The 21,422-nt window shown below is 53.4% G+C and overlaps 1 protein-coding gene across 1 annotated transcript in view; it reads left to right on the forward strand.

Annotated features, from left to right (window-relative positions):
* Window positions 1-332: 332 nt before the first annotated feature.
* The window catches only part of LOC136996048 (olfactory receptor 14A16-like), an 83,237-nt gene continuing 62,147 nt past the window's right edge, over window positions 333-21,422 (forward strand). The window contains exon 1 of the mRNA XM_067317044.1: window positions 333-1,235. Coding sequence (XP_067173145.1) covers window positions 333-1,235 — 903 coding nt within the window. The remainder of the gene's footprint in view (window positions 1,236-21,422) is intronic.

The raw sequence follows: 21,422 nt of genomic DNA on the forward strand, positions 1-21,422 counted from the left end.
AGCTGTTGCTTTTGTGGTCAAAATGCCTCAGAATTAGATGTGAAGATGTTAAATAAACTTTCTACATTATAGGAGGACTGACCCCTCTGGAGCCTGTGGGCAGAGGTCCCTGCTCCTCATGGCACACGCAGCCAGCACAAATTGGAACTCCAGACATGAATGAAGCAGTGTGTGTGTGTCTGTGTGTGTGTGTGTGTGTGTGTGTGAGAGAGAGAGAGAGAGAGAGAGAGAGAGAGAGAGAGAGAGGGCAAGAGCTTTGAACAGAGAATTCCCTGCTGACTTGTCACTGTCTTTTCCTCCTTGGACAGTCCCCCATATCCAGAGATAACAAAATGTCCAACAGCAGCTCCCTCAACGAGTTCCTCCTCCTGGCATTTGCAGACACACAGGAGCTGCAGCTCTTGCACTTCTCGCTCTTCCTGGGCATCTACCTGGCTGCCCTCCTGGGCAACGGTCTCATCATCACAGCTGTAGCCTGTGACCACCACCTCCACACCCCCATGTACTTCTTCCTCCTCAACCTCTCCGTCCTCGACCTCAGCTTCATATCCACCACAGTCCCCAAATCCATGGCCAATTCCCTCTGGGACACCAGGGCCATTTCCTACTTGGGATGTGCTGCACAAGTCTTTCTATTTGTCTTCTTGTTAGGAGGAGAGTATTCTCTTCTCACAGTCATGGCCTATGACCGCTACGTTGCCATCTGCAAACCCCTGCACTACGGGACAATCATGGGCACCAGAGCTTGTGTCCAAATGGCAGCAGCTGCCTGGGCCAGTGGTTTCCTCAATGCTGTGCTGCACACTGGGAACACATTTTCAATACCACTCTGCCAAGGCAATGTCGTATACCAGTTCTTCTGTGAGATTCCCCAGATCCTCAAGCTCTCCTGCTCAGACTCCTGCCTCAGGGAAGTTGGGCTCATTGTGGTTACTGCCTGTTTAGACTTTGGGTGTTTCATTTTCATTGTGCTGTCCTATGTGCAGATCTTCACTGCTGTGCTGAGGATCCCCTCTGAGCAGGGCCGGCACAAAGCCTTTTCCATGTGCCTGCCTCACCTGGCCGTGGTCTCCCTGTTTGTCAGCACCTCATTTTTTGCCTACCTGAAGCCCCCCTCCATCTCCTCCCCAGCTGTGGATCTGGTGGTAGCTGTTCTGTACTCAGTGGTGCCTCCAACAGTGAACCCCCTCATCTACAGCATGAGGAACAAGGAGCTCAAAGATGCCCTGAGGAAAGTGATTTCATGGACATTTTTCAGCAGTGGTAGCATTGCCTTTGCTCTCCACAGATGACTTCCCCTGTGTCCCATACCAGGACTGAGCTTTCTTTGTTCACTTTATTTTTAATATGACTATTATTACTATTAGTAGTAGTATTTCTTATCATGTTGCTGCACAAATGCTTGGATTCCTTCCACTCTAACTGGAACTGCTCTGTCTCACCTGGTGCCCGTATAAAATTGTGTCTAACACTGGGTCAGAGGTGACTCCCTCACAGTATCTCTGTAATAAAGTCGGTTCTTCCTGGTGCAGTGCCTGAAGGCTGAGCTTTTCTTCCAAAGCTGCTGTCAAGAATAGCCCCAAGGATTTGCAATCCAGGATGGCCTGTTGCCCAGGGTTCTCCGTGGGTTCAGGAGCAAAAAGCTCATAATCATGTTATGATCTTTTAGAGACCAAGGGCTGGATTTAGGACTCACCCATTGGTGTCCAATGACAGTGGAGGGGATGAAGGGTCATGGATTTACATACCCACAGCTGTCCAACATGTTAAGGCACAGTGTCAGGTGTCCATCCTTCTGGAGGGGAATTTGGAGGTGCCAGGAGAGCACAGGGCATCTCCTGGGAGAGCGTATGGCTGGTGTGGACAGTGAGTGGAACCTCACAAAGTGAGAAATCCTCCAAGGCGGAGGCACTTAAAACTTAAAGCATTTGACGTAGGGATCTGTAGGCAAAAGAGGACTCTGCAATCCCAGGAGAGGCACTGGGGACCCATCTGGCAGGGGGAAGGGAGACTAGAGGGTGATTCATGTCATGGTCAATGAAATACCAGGGGCAGGATCTAGAAACGCACCTGGACACAACTAGTAGCTTTGGAAATACTCCATAGTCTCTCCAAGCACCTGCCACATCTGCAGTCACCTGGAGGGATTGGAGGCCACGATCCCTATTTGGTTGGATCTGCCTCCCACTCTGACCAGCATGGCCAGTGCAGAGTCACCCCGTGGCCCCACAGCCTGCTTGCTCTGCAGAGCAGCACCGTTAGCTCATGGCTCCGCATGAAAACGGGGCTGTTGGGGGGGGGGGCGGAATGGCAAGGAGATCAGAGGAGGGATTGGGAGAGATGAGAAGGAAGTGGAACTGGGCTTGAAAGTATCTTGGAGAGAAAAATGCTGACATTTAATCCAAGACAATGTTCAGAGTGTGATTACACTAAAGCAAGCTCATGGTGCAGAGCCAGAAGTCCTTGCTCTGCTGGCCTTCCACATGGCCTGGGAAGTGCCTGAAGAAGGATTAACGCTCCCCACCCTCCCAGCTCATTCTGCCATCATCCCACCTGATGGGTGGCACCAACAGGAAGGCTGGGAGCCCTTGTGGGAGCTTGTGTTGAAGGAAGCATGACCCAGGAGCCGTATCAGTTTGCTGCTGTCCCTCAGGCCCTGTCCCCAGCACATCTCCTTCAGACAATCTGTGTGTCTTCAGACACCCTGTGTGCTGGTCCTTACTCCAAAAGTCACCCCCAGACAAGGCTCCATGCCCAGGTAGAGGACTGTGCATCCAGCTGTGAGCCCTGGGAGGACAAGCCCTCTGCTGGGTGCTCTGCAGGGCTGGCAGGGAGCATGCAGAGGAGGTGTGAGGCCATCTGCTGGGCCTGTAGACCATCCTTCTCCCATGGGGGCCCTCAAACAGGGTGCCTCAGTAAAAAGATCCAGCCCAGCTTGTTTTTGCATGAACAGAGAGAAGTTGTCCTAGGAAGCTCCTCCTAGACCCAGCCCCTCATACCACCCATTTCCAGCACTGGCCATTCCCCACGGTGCTTGTGAGAGGTGATCTTGGAATGTGACCAGCTCCATCTGCCTGCTGGGCTCAGCACCTGTATGGGGAGAATGGCCATCCTGCCTGGCCTCTCTCCCTGGGCCCAGGCCCCAGCAGACCCCAGAGCATAGACTCCTGCTAACCCTGGTGGGGGACAGGATGAGGGCTGGGCAGGGCTGGGGACTAGTGGGAAGCTGCCAGACAGGAGGGCCGTGGTGGGTGGAGCAGGCAGGAGCAGGAGGGCTGTCATGGGGACCGTGCTGAGGGGATGTTTACCCACCCCAGAATGCACCCTGTCCGTTATGGTGTGTGCACAGTGGGGCTGTGGGGCCACATGCAGGGCTGGGCCAATTCAGAGATGAGGCACAGATGGGAGCCACAACACTCTGGGAAGCTCCCAAAGGTCATGGAGGGGACTCATTGCTGCTAGCAGGAATGGGAGACTCTCAGGGGCTGCAGTCACCAGCACCGCCTGCCAGGACCGCCAGACACAAGACAGATTGTTGGTGCCAAGCACTGCAGCTCACAGTGCCCCTCTCCTGTGTCATGATTCTCCCTCAGGAGCACTGCCAAGTGTGTCACTCCCTGCCCAAGTGTGGAGAGGAGCTGCTGGAGGTCCTCTCTTCTCACAGCTGCGGGTCCCAGCTCTGCCCTGGTGTCAGCCCAGAGGCTTCACCCTGGGTCATGTTACATTGCCATACAGTCTCCCTGGAGGCCACGTAGGGGTGTGAAGCACATAGCTCTGCTTTGAGCTGGCCACCATGGCTTGCCTGCATGGTCCCAGGAGATCCCAGCAAGGCTATGCTTGGAGGTGATGCTTTCATTGTGCTTGGTCAAAGTAGATGGGATGGTCTGACTGGGGGCCAAGGGGAGGAAAGCACAAGAGACAACGAGGAGAAGGTGCAGCAAAACAAATTTCAAATGAGTCTAATGAAAAAATAAAGAAATGTCCACGACAGCTGAGCAGCACTGGGGCAGGGGCCAGGGGATTTCTAAACACTCTCCTGGAGAAGGCACTTACCAACCTGATCTAACTGTAAACTCAGCCCAGCTCAGAGCAGACTGTAGTTCTGGAGATCTCCCAACACAAATCCTCTAGGAGGAAGGGGCTGGAAAGTGGAGTCCTGGGCAGGGGACACTGTTGTGGGGTTGAGGCCTTGCTGCCATTTGTACTCCCTGGTCAAGCCTGTTCTCAGAGTCACACAGTGAGCGAGTTCATCCTCCAAAGGAGTCTCTGCTCCATGGGCAACAGGAGTCAAACCAGTGCTGGGAGACTGCAGAAAAGTTCTCAGGAACATGCCAGGCATTAAGCCCCTTCGACTGCTGAGGTGTCCCCAGACCAGTGCTTTGCATCCTGGGTCTGAAGGGCTGAGAAATCTTTAGAGCCAGGGGAGATTGCAGTCCCACCTCCTGGGCTCATGGGTTACAGGGCATCAGCAGAGCTGTACCAGCTGCAGGGAAGGAATCACTGACTGGGGCATGAGCAGATCCCCCTCTGCCCTCCCCTCTCTCTTCATACCCTGGAACAGAGACTGTTTTTCCCATGTTGGCCCTCCCTGCCGGGCTGCATTCTCAGCCAGAGGTGATGCAGGCTTCACACTGGGGAAATGCAGGAGAGCCCAGTCTCATCTAGAGGAGCAGGGTCCCACCACACCTGCTGGGTGGCCAGGGCTGCAGGCTGCAGACCCCACTCTCTTCCCCACAGACCTCCTGCCTGGAGGCTGGAGGGTGCCCAGCAGCAAGGCAGGCATGCCTGGGGGTCTGGTGCCATTGGGGTGGTGGCCTTTGGACCAGCCTCTGTCTGTAAGGGACTGAAGAGCTTCTCCACCTCCATGTTGGTGGCAAAGTTAGTGTCCCAGCTTCTTCCCTCTGGAGAGCTGAGGATTTAATTCTCGGGAGAAGGGGAAAAAAGAAACCATTTTCTCCAAGCGATCAACCCGTCAACCCTCTACTGTCTTCTCCAGCTGTATCACCCCAGAAATCCCTTGGCAGGGACATTTTTTTGGTTTCTGGCCCTCTATCTGACCCTGCTTTGAGCAGCACGTTGCACTACAGGCCTCCTGTGGTCCCTTCAACCTGAATTATCCTGAACGCCTATGATCTCAGGACCCATTTCAAGCACAGAGTAAATGTCTCTGGGACAGGAGTCCTTTGTGCTTTATGTGACCATCTAAAAGAAGGCAGGTGAGCACCACCTCCTCCCTGTTGCCTGTAAGGGCAGCCTGGGAGGCACTGCCTCAGGCATAGCTACATTACAATGGAAATTCTTTGCATCCGCCTTGAACCACCTGAAAGGCCATTGCCTGGATCCCCTCAGTGGTGAGGGGAGAAGAGCAAGCTTTTCTGCAGTGTGGTTTCTGCAGCTCTGTAGTTTGTGCCTCTAAGTAGATGGTGCCATCCTCCCCTTGGTTTCCTGCCTGAAGCTGAGGTTGGATGGAGATGTGAATGTGGAGGTTGTCTGTCACTGCAGTGCCTGTGAGATGGTGGATAAGTAAGAGGAATAACAGAGTCACCACCCTGGACTGCAGCAGAGAGGATTTCATCTTGTTTGGGATGGAGTTAGGCAAGCCAAAGCTCAGCTGGAGCTGGAGCTGGTCCTGGCTAATGTCACCAAGTGTTTGTTTTTGAGCAACTGACTCCCACCTTCCATCTCCAGTGATTACAATGGGAGTGTAGACAAGGAGCTCACGTGCAGACATCTAGGTTATGCTCACTTCAGCTTGGGAAGGGTAATCCCCCCCCCCCCTCCTTTGTGTTTGTGGAGTTCATGGGAGTTTGCTGAATCCCACTCCAGCCCAGGGGCTTCTAAAGCAGCATGCAATGTCCAGACTGACTCATCTGAATGAAAACCTGAACCATGTGTCCATGAGCTCCCTTCTTGTCCCCATCTAGGTGTCCTGCCTAGTTAAGAGATGGAAATAGGGGCTTCCAGAGTAGGACAGTTCCACCTTTCCTAGATAGCCATTCTCTGATGAAATTAATTGCAATATTGCAATCCATCTCTCTCCACTCTTTAGGAAAGGACAATAGCTGATTATTTTAGTCTACTTCAGTGAACATTTCCCAGGAGGCGGGAGCACAAGGGACAGAGAAATTCATGAGCTCAGCTGGGCCTCTGCTCCTGAGTGGGGCCAGGCTCCGGGGATGGAGGGAGCTCATGGCAACCTGGCACCACTGCCCAGGAACAGCTTTGTGCAGGAGCAGCTCCTCTGCAAAGAGCAGCAGGGCTCCGGGCACTGCCTGCTGCTGCTGACATGAGAGGTGACAAGGCAGAGAGAAGTGCAAGACAGTGTGGAGTGGGAGGAGAGAGGAGAGCTCCTTGTGAGAGAAATCTTCACAGCCCTTGACACGGTAAGTCTTTGGCTGCAGGGCAATGCTACCGAGGTTCCTGGAGGGCTCTTCTGAACCCATTTCACCCCATGACTTTTTTTTTAAGGATCATTCTCCCAGCTTGTCTTTTGCCGAGGAGGGGGAGATGCTTCAGAGCAGGGATTCCCAGCCACACTGTCACAGGGACAGGGCATCATGGCTATTTCCTTCTAGGACTGGTGCAGGGGAGTGAAGCCAGGTTGTGTACATAGGTCTCTGCAGGGCTGTTGTTCAGAGTGGTGTCCCTGCACTCCAGGGTGCTCTGTGCCCGGAGCAGTGACTCTGTGCCTGCGAGGGTCAGCACTCAGCCTGCCCAAGGAGCTCCCCACAGTGCTGTGGGGTGAAGCTCTGAGTGGGAGGAGTGACTTCCGGCAGGGCAGGTACATTCCCTCGTCGAGAGGGTGCTGCGAGGGTCAGGGCTTCTCACAGCTCTAGCTCACCCCCAGGACATGTCTGGAGGGGACTTTTCAAGGGGACACTCATGGCAGGCTTACCTGAAAGGGAACGCACTCTCCTGAGGCTCTGATTTTGTTTTATATCTTTTACAGGGCATAAATCAAAAAGGATGGTTTAGGTTTAGGTGACTGAAGGAGAGTTCTGCAGTGTTACTGGGAGGGATAAATAGGTCTGCAAGGATACCAGAAAGTTCCTTCAACCATCTTTTTACCTGCCGGCAGCAGCAATAGCACCTTTGCAGCTCTCATCGTTCTCATCTTGCATAGTCTCACCTGCTCCTTAGGTCCTGCAAACACAGAGATGCCTCTGGGCAGTGCCCTTTTACTGGAAGGTTTCCGTAGGGCAGAGCCAAACGCCCAGTGGGTGGGATGGGGTCTGTGAGCACTGACAGGGGAGAGACATGGGGACGGAGAAAGCTCCCACTGGGGACAGCTCCAGGCAGCCAAGAGATGCTCAGGGAATGCTGGAAAGTGCCCACACAAACACCGTGGTAGGCTGGATTCAGGCAACTCTCTTGTGGTCCTTTCTTGGAGGTGTCTTCCTCCGAGCAAGCCACCCTTTTCTCCTCTCTCCTGCCACGTGCCCATTTCCCCCGAAAGGCAAAGGGGCTAAGAATGACTGCCCTGGGAGGACAAACTGTCTAGGAGGTGCAATCTAGGGAAGGTGCCCTCTGTCTCTTTCTCTCCTCCCTTGGAGGCAGGGTCACAGCGTTTCTCCCTGTTTCCCTACCTCTCCTTACTGTTCTTATATTTGCTCTCAGCTGGGAGGTCAGCTACATATTCAGACACCCACCCTGAGGTCTTGCCGTGGAGGTGTCTGCAGAGAGGTTAGGTGCCCAAGCCCTGTTTGAACCCTAGGGTGCTGAGCAATGCAGTCGGAGCGGCTGGCAAAGGAGTTGACTCTCCCTTTAGGAGACCTTGTTTTCAGGACACATGACTGTCTCCTTCCGGTGTCCTGCTGCGTTTGTGAGCTGCCCTCCAGAAGGGCACAGCTCTCCCATTGGATCTGAGCAGCATTGGAGAGCCATTTCAAGAAGCTCAGGAGATGCTCATGCCACAAAATGCTCCTGAATGGTTTTGTACATGTGCAGCTGAAGTGAACCTGGTATTTCTTCAGCCAGAATGGGAGTGTGGGAATTTCCTTAGCTATCAGCTCTCACCTCACAGAGTCCTTGGTGTGATCATGTATGTCAGGAGGAAAGTCCTGTTCTCTCCATCACATCTCCACCCGGAGTTGAGAAAGAGAGCAGAGTTAGATCTGTGCTTTGAAACCAGCCTCTCGTGATCTCATCAGAGTCCAGTGTCTTTTTTAGAATAACTTGTGGGTGAAATCATCCACTGGGTAACACAAGCGCAAGCGCATGGCAGCTGGAAACAAGATGGATGGACCCAGCAGCACTCCTGATTCTGCACCAAGCCACTGAGAAGCCATTGGCCTCTCTGGTCTTTATAAGGTTCGTTCTTGCAGCAATACACTCACCAGATGTGATGGCAGATCTTAAAAATCTCCAAAAAACAAACCCCCCAAATTGCTAAACCTCTCTGCTGGAGGCCACACTCTTTAGAATTATGTGTGCTTATATTAGCAGACCTTTTCCATTAAAGGTGGATGTCCTCTGACGTCAGAGATGTAGACGTTACAAACTAGTTCCCATGTACCCACTGGTGTTAAAGCAGGACAAGCCTCTGCTCCTCCCAGCACACTCAGCTGGAGCTGAAGCTGGGGAGCTGAACAAAGGTCTTCCTGAGAAGGAGAAAGGAAATGCATTTGTATTTGGGAGGGATTTATTTGAAAAATTGGAAGTTTTTCTCAGAGAAGTCTCTCCTAACTTGTCACTGTCTTTTTCTCCTTGGACAGTCCACCTGCGCCCAGAGGGAGTGAATGCCCAACAGCAGCTCCCTCAACGAGTTCCTCCTCCTGGCATTTGCAGACACACGGGAGCTGCAGCTCTTGCACTTCTCGCTCTTCCTGGGCATCTACCTGGCTGCCCTCCTGGGCAATGGCCTCATCATCACAACCGTAGCCTGTGACCACCGCCTCGACACCCCCATGTACTTCTTCCTCCTCAACCTCTCCCTCCTCGACCTTGGCTCCATCTCCACCACTGTCCCGAAATCCATGGCCAATTCCCTCTGGAACACCAGGGCCATTTCCTACTCAGGATGTGCTGCCCAGGTCTTTTTCTTTGTCTTCTTTATGTCAGCAGAGTGTTCTCTCCTCACTGTCATGGCCTATGACCGCTTTGTTGCCATCTGCAAACCCCTGCACTATGGGACCCTCATGGACATCAGAGCTTGTGTCAGAATGGCAGCAGCTGCCTGGGCCAGTGGTTTTCTCAGTACTGTGCTGCACACTGCTAATACATTTTCAATACCACTCTGCCAAGGCAACACAGTGGACCAGTTCTTCTGTGAAATCCCCCAGATCCTCAAGCTCTCCTGCGCAGACTCCTACCTCAGGGAAGTTGGGGTTACTGTGGTTACTGCCTCTTTAGTCTTTGGGTGTTTCATATTCATTGTGCTGTCCTACGTGCAGATCTTCACTGCTGTGCTGAGGATCCCCTCTGAGCAGGGACGACACAAAGCCTTTTCCATGTGCCTGCCTCACCTGGCTGTGGTCTCCCTGTTTGTCAGCGCCTCATTTTTTGCTTACCTGAAGCCCCCATCCATCTCCTCCCCAGCTCTGGATCTGACGGTGACTGTTCTGTACTCGGTGGTTCCTCCAGCAGTGAACCCTCTCATCTACAGCATGAGGAACAAAGAGCTCAAGGATGCATTGAAGAAACTGTTTCAGCTGTTAATATTTCAGCAGCAATGAGCTGCCCATCTCTCCTCACAAGTAATTCCCAGTTTATCTCAGGCAACTCTAGTACTTTGCGCATTCTGTCTGTGATAGTCATGTCTGGAGAAGTGGGAGGAATTCAAACATTTGTGTACAGAGGCGCAAAGCCCATCCCTCTGACCCAGGGGCCTTCTGCAAAGCTGATGATCACTGTGTCAGAGCTGACCTCCCAAGTAGCACCACTGTAATAAAAGGGGATCTCCTTAGTACTGTGCCTGAAGGTTGGGCTCTTCTTCCCAAGCTGGAGCCAAGAATGCGCTCAGGGCATTGCCCCCAAAAAGGCCCTGTTTCCGTGCCTGTGTTTTCCATGGGCTAAGGGGCATCAGGTCTTTTGGGTGATGTGTGAGGGAATGAGGGCTGGATTCAGCTGTCACTTGTGGGTGCCCAGTGTCCCTGGAGAGGGTGAGTGCTCAAGAGGTCTGTGCCAGGGACTGTCCCACCCATTAGAGCGCTGGTGATGGATGCCCATCCTTCTGGAAGGGAGTACTGAGCCACCAGAAGAGCACAGGAGATCTCCAGGGACAGCACATTCCTGGGACGGGCAGTGAGAAGAGTCTCCAAAACCAAGTGGAGTCACCCAAAGCAAAGGGCTAAACCAAAGAATGCACCAAATCAGGGCTCTGCAATCTCAGGAGAGGCAGTGGGCTGGGTCTATGCCACCCCTGAGCCCTTGGAAATGCCCTGTGATTGCTCCAAGCATCCTGCACAGCCACAGACCCTGGGGAGGGCGTTGTCAGGTGCAGTGATGCTGGTCCAGCTGGGCCTGCCCTGACCAGCACTGCCAGTGCAGAGTCACCCCAAAGCCTGCTCACCCTGCAGAGCAGCACTGCCAGCCAGGGACCCTGCAGGGAGCACAGGGGAGGGGTGCAGGAAGGGCCGTCTAGGCCAACATGGACACACTGATCTGGGGAAAGGCCCTCTGGGGAGCAGGGACATCTCCGGAGAAGAGCAAAGGAGCAACCGTGTGCTTGTGGGGAGGAATAAATGAAAACCTGTTTCTGTGTGTGTCAGCTCAGGGCAGGCTGCTCTGTCACTGGAGCTGCGTGAGGAGCCCCGGGGCCAGGACTCTTGTGCTGTGCTGGGCAGAGGGGCTGCCCAGAGGGGCTGCAGGCAGCCAGGGTTAAGGATCTGCTGGTCATGAGAGCAGTGGAGACATGGAGTGAGTGGCCTCCATTTCCTTGTGCCATTGCTGGCCACCAGCCCACCCGTGGGCTGATGGGGAGGCTGACACCCCTCTCTGCCCCCAGGACCTGCTGTGCCCTTCAGAGGTGCTGGGGCTGTGGGGTGAGTGCCCAGAGCTCTGCAGTCCCCTGCGATGGGCACTGCTGCGGGGCCACCCCCAGGCTGGGCTGCTCTGCTGGGTGGGCTGGGGAGAGGGCAGGGGAGGTGGGGGGAGCTGGGGAGAGGCTGGGCTGAGCTGGAAAGGACCCAGGAGAGGAAAAATGCCAGCAGTCAGCTACTGTGTGTGAACGGCAGTGTGGGAGCACATGGCCATGTGCTTGCAGGGCAAATGCAGGTCTCCTGGGAAAGGCACCAGGACATGGAGGGTGCAGAAGAGAAGAGCCCAGGTTGTTCCCTGTGTTGCATGGACACACTGGGGAAGCTGCCCCAGGGCCATCATCCCAGACCAGCCCCTCACATCACCCCTTTCCAGCACTGCCTGCTCACCCCAGCTGTGGGGTGCTCCATGGCCAGCTCCGTCCTCCTGCAGGTCTCCGTATCCAGAGACAGGAGAAAAGGCCAGCCTTGCACAGCCTCTCTTCTGCACCACACCCCAGCACATCCCAGAGCACGGCTGTCTGCTCACACCCCTGTAACTGGGAGGCCTCAGGCAGAGCTTCCCCTGGAAAGCTGAGGCAAAAAAGACATTTAATGCCCCAGCCCTTTTCATGTCCAAGGTCTCTGGTGCCAGCTCCGGCTGAGCTCTGCCTTTCCTCACTCCATCCCTGCATGCACAGACAAGGTCTCAATGCTCCCCCTGTGCAGTCCATCCCCCTTCCACCCTTGTGTACTTCCCGCCTGGCACCCTGAGCACTGGTGCTGCTGGCAGGGCAGAGGTGGAGGATAACCTGGAACAGCTCCTCAGGGAGCTCCCCAGGGAAAAGCTGTGCCCAGACCCAGCCTCAGCTCCAGCATAGCAGAGGGGAGCTGCCCTCTCCCCACCCACCCTGCCGGTGTCAGCCCCACCTCAGCCTGCTCCTGAAAGGCTCCAGCGCAGCCCTCGAGGGACCTGGAGCTGCCCCTCCTAACTGTGCATCATAAAATCTGACACAAGTGGTTGCCCTCACTTTTTTGTGCAGCTAAGACTCTGTGGGCAGCGTTAGCTGAGTAGGGGTCCAGATCTGAAGCTCTCCTTACACTTTACATTGGCTGTCAGGCAAGCATTGCTGTGGATATATGGTCATCTTTTGCACCTAAAACCCTCTCTGGGTGCTGCTCAGGTCCCAGCATCCCTTTCTAAGGCTTTCTTGACTGTAGTGTGGATGCAGGTTCGAGGTCGAGATGGGGAGTCAGGTCAGCAGGATGGGGACAGGGACAGGTCCGGATGTGGGAGGTGCAGGGCCAGGCACAGGCATGTCCACAGCATAACTCAGGCAAGGCTCCAGCCTGTGATTCTTCCCTGAGGGTGCAGCAATCACTCTCCAGTGACTCTTCCCTGCACCTCCTGGCTCCCCACTGCCTTTCCTGAGACTGCAGAGCCTGCCTTTCCCCATGCATACCTGCATTTAGTGCTCTACCTTCTGGTCACTCCACTGTGGACTGTCCCTTACTTTGTGAGGCTCCACTCACTGCCCACACCAGGCACACGCTGTCCCTGGAGATCCCCTGAGCTCTCCTGGGCGCTCAGATTCCCCTCCACAAGGATGGGCATCTCTCATCAGCACTGTCACCTGTGGGACAGCCTCAGGCAGGAAATTCAGAGACCATTCCCCATCTCCACTGGCACTGGTCACCAACAGATGAACCCTGCATCCAGCCCTCAGTCCCTATCAGATCACATGGAGACTCTGAGCTTGTCCCCCACATCCCTTGGAGGTCACAAGCAGAGCAGCAGGTCCTTCTATCGTGAAATTTCTTTGGGCGTATTTTTGACTCTGGCTTCTGAAGAAAGGCCAGACTTCAGGCAGGTGATGGAGGGGATCCCCTTTTATTAAAGTAATGTTCTTGTGCAGGCCAGGTCTGGCCTAAATGCACCCAATGCCTGGTCCTGCCTGAGCTCACAGGAATGCACAGGGAAGCACAAACCTACCACCAGCACGTTACAAGAGCACTGAGCACTGAGGCCATAAAAATGCATCAGAGCAAGGCAGGGCAGTGTGGAAATGAGGAGAAAAGCCCTGACAAGAGAAAGTCCTGTTGCTGTTGGTGGACGTGTCTCCAAGAAAGCTGCAGCCCCCGAGTGAAGGCTGCAGTGAGGAATTGCCTGCTGTGGCAGTGGGGGAATGGTCCTGAGGAGCAGAGGGTCTGTCCCCACAGACTTCGTCCAAACTCTCCTCTTTTCCACTTTTGCTCTGCTTGGAGTGTTGGAAGGCTGTAGAGGGAAGGGACCAGGCCATGGTGACAGCCAGCTGCCACCCTCACAGGAGAGGGGTGTGAGATCACACCTTGACTGTGGCCACAGGAGCTGAGCTCTCCTAATGGACACAGGACCCATGGTCTCCCCACGCTTCTGCTTGTCTGAGCCTGACTCTGTGCCCCTGAGCTCCCTTAGTGTCGGCGCCAAAAGAGACACTGCAAAGTGACACGTGACACAAGTGGCACAAAGCAAAATATGTTTTCTTTTAGGAGAATGTAACAGAAAAAAGTAAGTAGGAAAGAAAGATATCAGCAACACATAGGTATGTTGCCAAATACCCTGGGAATGAGGAGCAGATGCACATGGGAGAGTTACTGGTGCTGACATTGTACCTACTGAACCAGTTTCCTCAGTGCGTCTTTGAGCTCCTTGTTCCTCATGCTGTAGATGAGGGGGTTCACTGCTGGAGGCACCACCGAGTACAGAACAGCCACTACCAGATCCAGAGCTGGGGAGGAGATGGAGGGGGGCTTCAGGCAGGCAAACATGGCCGTGCTGATAAACAGGGAGACCACGGCCAGGTGAGGCAGGCACATGGAAAAGGCTTTGTGTCGTCCCTGTTCAGAGGGGATCCTCAGCACAGCAGAGAAGATCTGCACATAGGACAGCACAATGAAAACGAAACACGCAAACATTAAACAGACAGTAACCACAAGAAGCCGAGCTTCCCTGAGGTAGGAGTCAGAGCAGGCGAGCTTGAAGATCTCAGGAGCTTCACAGAAAAACTGGTCCACCACGTTGCCTTGGCAGAGTGGTATTGAAAATGTGTTAGCACAGCATTGAAGAAACCACTGGCCCAGGCAGCTGCTGCCATTTGGACACAAGCTCTGCTGCCCATGATGGTTCCATAGTGCAGGGTCTTGCAGATGGCAACGTAGCGGTCATAGGCCATGAGAGTAAGAAGAGAAAACTCAGCCAAAAAGAAAAAGAGAATGAAAAAGAGCTGTGCAGCACATCCCAAGTAGGAAATGGCCCTGGTGTCCCACAGAGAATTGGCCATGGATTTGGGGACAATGACAGAGAGGGTGCCAATGTCGAGGAGGGAGAGGTTGAGGAGGAAGAAGTACATGGGAGTGTGGAGGCGGTGGTCACAGGCTACGGCTGCGATGATGAGGCCGTTGCCCAGGAGGGCAGCTAGGTAGATGCCTAGGAAGAGCAAGAAGTGCAAGAGCTGCAGATCCCATGTGTCCACGAATGCGAGGAGGAGGAACTCATTGAGGGAGCTGCTGTTGGACATTTGCTCCTTTATGGCACAGGGGAACTTTCTGAGGAAGAAGAGATATTGGCAAGTTAGAACAGACTCCTGTGAGCAAAAATTTCTCATAACCTCCCCCAAACACACACACGTTACTTCTCCCCATCTCAGCAGCACCATCCTTGAGCTCCGTGGCTTGAGCTCTGGTTTGTGCTGGCTGAGTTTGCTGTGAGGAGCAGGGACCTCTGCCTGTGGGCTCCGGAGGAGTCAGCCCTGACCTACAGCACTGCGGACATGGGAACAGGAGTGACTACACTGTTATATTCCCAGTTCCAGTCAGAGTTAATCCACTCATAATGCTGCAGGGTTTTTCAGCATCTTCACTCCCAGTTCTACATAATGTGTATTCATGAATAGTTTTAAGGCTTCTTTGGTTTCCTTTAGCTGACCTTGTCACACCTGAGGAGGATTCATGGAGGTAGAAACCCTCAGCATTGCTGCTGCACTCAGAGTGAGCAGCTGTGATTCTGGAGAGGCAAAAGGATTCACTCTGGCTTTAGTGCAGAGGGAACAGAGCTGGCCTGTCCAGCTGCCTTGTTCCCACCTTGCTCGCACCTCGGAGGTGGAGGACAGTTGCACTCATGTTACCCGAAAAAGAAACAACACTGCGGAGAGCAGAGGAATGCACTTGCAAGGTGCCCATCAGCACTCTTTCTGAGGGAATGTGAGGCAGGTCTCAGCTGTCTCCTTGTAGCCAGCAACACATCAGGCTCCTTCCAGCTGCCCACATCCACCCTCCCAGCAGCATGTGTCAGCGTGGCCTCAGGATCTAGGTGGCTTCTCCCTGGGACACCTAGATAACAGTCAGCTGCAATGGGAGAGCTGTGTCCTTGTGGAGGGCAGCTTGCAGCCCAGCCAGACACCCCAGCGAAATGGCTGAATGTCCTAAGGATGGGGAGTCCTGATGAGAGACCTGGCTCATTCCCAGACCCCCACACTGCATTGCATGGAGACCCACAGGTTAGAGGGGCACTTGGGCACCTCACTGTCAAGGACACGTCTGTGTGGCAGCACCCGCAGGGTCAGTGTCTGAACTGCATCAAAAAGCCCCCTGCCCAGAGAGTCCAAGCAGAAGCACAAGGGCAGCATGGGCAGGTGGGAAACATGGAGCAATACCATGATATTTGTGCCCAGGGAGGCAGGACCAGGGAGGGACAGAGGGGCACTCACAAGTGTCTCCTCTCCTGCATGTCCGGCTGCTGAGGAAACAACTCCTGCCCTGCACCCCACAGCCTTGAGAGCAGAGGGCTGTGCTGGCTGGGAGAGGAGAGGAGGCCTTGGAGTTGATGGTTTCCTCTCACACTCTGACCATGACTCTGCTGCCTGGAGCCGTCCCTGCGGGGAGCTGTTTCTCTGTCCCCACGTCTCTCCCCTCTCAGTGCTCACACACCCCATCCCACCCGCTGGGTGCTCAGCTCTGCCCTGCAAAAACCTCCTGGGCGAAGGACGCTGCCCAGGGGCACCTCTGTGTCTGAGGGTGCTACAGAGCAGGTGAGAGAAACCTTGCTGAGGCTGGAAAGGTGATGCTGGCTCTGTCCTTAGGCTGAGGGGTGGATGAAGGCATTTGCTGAGTCCCTCCCAGAACTGATCCTCTCTCAGTGTCACTGTTTTGGAGCCTCCGTCCCCTGTCTAAGCCTGACAGATCCAGTCCCATTTCACTCCACCCAAACAGGAAATAACTGAAAGCACAGGCTCATGAAAGTTCCTTCTCTTCCAGGTGTCCCCTGCCTTGGCATTCTTGTTGAAAAGTCTCCTCCGGATATGTTCCCCAGCCCTGACCCACACAGCAGCCTCTCAATGGGAGAAAGTACCTGCCCTGACGGGGATCTCTCCTCACATCCAGAGCTTCTCCCTGCAGCACCATGGGGAGCTCCCCGGCAGGAAGGCTGAGTGCTGACCCTTGCAGGTGGCAGAGTCACTGCCCTGGGCACACAGCTCCCTGGGGCACAGGGACACTGCTCTGAAGTACAGTCCATGCAGACATGTGTGCACACCCCAGCTTCACACCCCTGCAGCCATCCTTGGAAGAAAGGAGCAGGATGCCCTGTCCCTGTGACGGTGTGGCACGGAATCCCTGCTCTGAAGCGTCTCCCCATCCTCCACACTGGAGAAGTCGGGAGAGCAACCTCTAAAAAAAGAGTCATGGGATGGATTGGGTTCAGAAGACCCCTCCAGAAATCACAGTAGTATTGCCCTGCAGCCAGAGACTTACTGTGCAAAAGGCTGTGAAGATTTCTCCCACAATGAGCTCTCCTCTCTCCTCCCACTCCACACTGCCTTTCACTTCTCGCTGTCTTCTCTCATCTTCTGGCAGCAATTGCAGGCAGTGCCCGGAGCCCTGCTGCTCTTTGCTCCTGCACACAGCTGTCTCTGGGCAGTGCTGCCAGGTTGCCATGAGCATCCCTCCATCCCAGGAGCCTGATCCCGCTCAGGAGCAGAGGCCCAGCTGAAGTCCTGAATTTCCTGTCCCTTGTGCTCCCTCCTCCTGGGAAACATTCCTTGAAGTAGACTAAAATAATCACCTATTGTCCTTTCCTACAGAGTGCAGAGAGACTGATTCCACCATTGTAATTTATTTCATCAGAGGATGACTATCTATGAGAGGTGGAAATGTCCCACCCTGGAAGCCCCGATTCCCATGTCCTAACTGGGCAGGATACCTGGATGGGGACAAGAAGGGAGTTCATGGACACATGGTTCAGGCATTGATTCAGATGGATCAATCTGGGCATCTCATGCCCGTTTAGAAGCCCCTGGCATGCAGTGGGATTCAGATCCCTCCCGTGAACTCCACAAACTCACAGGAGGTGGGATTCCCCTTGCCCAAACTGAAGTGAGCACAACAGAGATGTCTGCACTCAAGCTCCTTGTCTAACCTCCCGTTATCATCCCTGGAGATGGAGGGTGGGAGTCTGTTGCTCACACACAAACACCTAGGGACAGTTGAAAAGACAGAGGTGGTCCAAGGCATGTGCCAGTGTCTGCTTGCTCTGATGGAGTAACTGGGAGACCCACATCCTTACGGAGCGTCAACTAGGGGACAGGTGGAGAATTTTCTTGGCCATATGAAATGACCCCAGATGCCTACTACAACTAGAGCCTCACTCACTATGAAGCTGGGACAGCTGAAGATCCCAGTGTTACAAACAACTATAGTAATTCAGTGCAGACACTTGATTCAGTGACATAGAAATAGGCTGGCAGGACCATTTCAGGTGCCTGGGGTGTTCAGCACAACCACATGTCTCTAGCAGATACAGCATGGGACCTACAGGAAAACCATGCCCCTTTGGAGTGATTGCTGGGCAAGTGCCCCCGGGCATCTTGGCTTTCCTACATGTGTCCAAACAAATGAAAAACTGCCTTTAGGGAAAGTCCATCCTGTCTACATCCATGTGTGCTGCATAAATGGGAGGCACATCACAACAACATCTCTGCCCTAGTCCCTGCATTCTCAAACCCTTCTCACTCTTCTCCTCCCGAACCTGTTCTCATCCCACCAGATGATATGAACAGGGACTAGGCTAATGATGACCTCAGGGTGGCTGGATCACAGGCTGCGCAGGCCCAGGGACTTCTTCACTGCCACCTTGTCCTTCCTGGGGATTGGTTCAAGAACTCTGTAGCAGGCCCAACGGTGCTGCAGAGTCAGCTGGGCCAGTCAACCCCTCTCCTGCCATTCCTGCAAGTCCCAGCTCCGTTTCTCCTGGCCTTGGGCACTGCAGGCTTTGCTCTCCTAGTGGGAACTTCCTTTCACCATTACAGAGGAGCCCAATGCCTAGTGCAGGACAACATCACGGTTGGGTAAATTATTCCTGACCCACCTGATTGCCTTCTGTGATAAAAGGCCTGCACTTGTGGAGGAGAAGAGAGTAGTGGATGTCTGGTAGACATCCGGATGGGCAAAAAGCTGGTTGGATAATCGAATTCAGAGGATTTTCATGAATGGGTCATGCTTGACCACGAAGCCAGGGAAAGGTGGGGTATGCAGGGGTCTACCCCACATCCTGTCCTATTTGAAAGGCTCCTCAGCAGGGCAGAACAACACGTGAATCAGGACAGGCAGGGACCTGACAAGCAGAGCAGTGACCCCGAGGAGAAGGCCCTGGACATTATGAGGGGTGCCATATGAGCCAGTGGTGCATGCTCACCACAAATGAGGCCAGCTGCATACAGGACTGCATTAGGAAGAGCATGGCCACCCAGGCAAGGGCAGTTCTTATTCCCCTCCACTCAGCACTCATGTGGCCACATGTCTGGAACAGTCTGTACCAGTGTAGTACACCCAGTGCTGGAGGAATGGGGAGCAACTGGAGAGGGTCCAGAGGAGGTCTGCCAAGATGGTGTTGGGCGCCCGAAGCACATGGCCTGTATGGAGAGGCTGACGGACCTGGGCTTCGTTAGCCTGGCGAAGTGGAGGCTAAGGCCAGTGCAGTAGTTACCTGTGACTGCCTGTGACAGGGTGGTTTCAGAGATGATGGAGCTTTTCTTGGCAGTAGGAAGCAGCATGAGTAGGGGAAAGAGCCACAAAGTGCATCTTGAGAGGTTCAGACTGCACTTCAGGTAACAAGAATGTCACTCGTAGGGTAGTGCTGTGGTGTAGCCAGCCACCCAGAGGGACTCCGTGATCAGCCCCTGGCTTTGTGATTCAAGGAGCAGCCAGCAAGGACAGAGGGATTTCAGAGAATGTGGGGAGATCCTGCAGTGAGAGCAAGGTCATTTCTTTTCCTCCTCCAGCCAGAACTGTTCAGACGCAGGGCTTCTTGGCAGAAACCTCCAAATCAGCCTTGATCAATCATTTGCTTCACTTTTAATTTCTTTTTTTTTCTTTCACCCCTTTTAAGTCTGTCTCTTTTACCATCCTGATCCCTTCCCATACCATCAGCACACAGCTGCTTACCGTTAACCCACTGGTGCCATTTTGCTTTTGTTTTTGTTTTGTTTTTTTATGTTTTGACACAGAGGAACCTCAGTTCAGAAGGATCTTGAGAAACTCAGGTGATTCCCACAACAGATACCTTATGAAGATTCACAAGGGAAGTGTCAAGTCCTGTGCCCAGGTGGGAATAATCCCATCCATGAGGAGAGGTTGATGGACCTGGGCTTCTTTATGTTGCTGAAGTGGAGGCAAAGGGCCGTAGAGTAGGAGCCTGTGACTGCTCAAAGGGTGGTTTCAGAGATGATGGAGCTTCTCTTGGTAGTGGGAAACAGCATGAGAGGAGAAAAAGCCACCAAGAGCAGCTTGTGGGGGTTAGATGAGACATTAGGAAAAGCAAATGTCAGTCGAAGGGTAGTGCTGTGGTGCTAGAGGTCACCCAGAGGGAGTCTGTGATCAGCCCCTGGCTTGGTGTTTCAAGGAAAAACAGGTGATGACAGGAAGACATCAGGAGAGGTGGGGCGATCCTGGGGTGAGAGCAAGGTGGGGATGCAGTTTGGGTGTCTACAGGCTGCAGGGAAACAGGTGCAGCCTTGGGACAGCTCTGGACAGTCTGTGGTGGAGATGACCGAGGGCAATGCCAAGGCTGAAAGCCTCCAACAGAACTGAGGTCTTTGTCCCATTTGCTATGGCTGGTGTCTCTGCCACCAAGACCCATGAGACGATATTATTTCCATAAAGCACTGTGGCCTTGCTGCCTCCTCACCTTCAGGGAACCCAGGAGGTGCTGTATTGTTGTCCTGCACTAGGCATTGAACACAACCCTACCCTGACACTGCCCCCAGGAAGAGCCCTGAGCAACATGTGAGGGAAAGGATCACCCTACCCCGGGGTTGGCTGTGGGTCTTGGCCATTCTGCTTGATAACACACATCAAGGTTGACTTGGCATCACAGCCACCCTCACATTGCCTTTGCCTACCTGCAATCAGGGCCTCCAACTTTCCGCTCTAATCAGCCACCAGGGAACTTTTGTTGATAATGACCCTCAGTGGGACCCATTAACGCGCCAAGAAACTTGGGGATTTGCTTCTGATGTAAACTTCTTGAGAGGTTTCTTCAGTCTCCTCTCAGCATTGGAGGTTCATGGGCTCAGCACCAAAGACACCTGAGGGGTCATTAAGATGCAAAAACCCCTAAGGAGCCATGCCTCTCCCCATAATTTTCTTCAGCTCTTCAATTCTTCTGTTGTGGCTAATTGGAGAGGTTTCAGGAGTGTTTTGAAAGAAGTCAGATTTCAATGAGCACCTGGAAAAAGAAAGATGTCTGATTCTTAAGCTTTCTTTCTTCTTCAGTATTCAGAATAAGTCATACCCACATTCTCCAATTCATACTGACCAACAGTGTCTCCTAATGAAGTCTGGACATGTAGGAAAAGCAGTACTTTTGATGGGAGAAATGTATGGACAACCTTCCCCCCCACCTCCCCAGCCCTGACTCTGATGAGTTCTCTCATCAGCCACTGGGGACTTAGGTCACTCTTGTTCAAATCTAACATTTTCCACTCAAGGCTGCAGCTGAATGTTACAGCTCATGGGCACCAATTCCCACCTGCTTTCCTTCAAGAACCAGGTGCAAACAGACACAGAAGGATTTGTCTTCATTGTGATCAAAGAAAAATGAACATGATCCAGTGTCATAAGAAATAAAATACACTCCTCAACTGTATGTCAAGTCCAAGTTGCCTCCAGTGAGGTCCACAGTCTACAAGGAAAAACCTTCCTTGAAATGTTCTTCACAAATAGATAGGAAACGCTGAATAGACACACAATGAAGGAGTTGATTGAAGAGACAATGAGACTGCTGAAAGACAAGGCAAGCTTCAGACTCCCTCAAACTTAAACCTGCAAGTGGAGAGTTGAGAGGTATCTGACTGATAAAGAGTAAGGGTAGGAGGAAGTCTAGAAAACTATGGAAAGTGCATAGGCCCAGATTGTCTGATGCAAAGTTGACTTTAG

Source organism: Apteryx mantelli, unplaced genomic scaffold (assembly GCF_036417845.1).
Source record: "Apteryx mantelli isolate bAptMan1 unplaced genomic scaffold, bAptMan1.hap1 HAP1_SCAFFOLD_20, whole genome shotgun sequence".
In the NCBI taxonomy this organism is placed as follows: Eukaryota; Metazoa; Chordata; class Aves; order Apterygiformes; family Apterygidae; genus Apteryx; species Apteryx mantelli.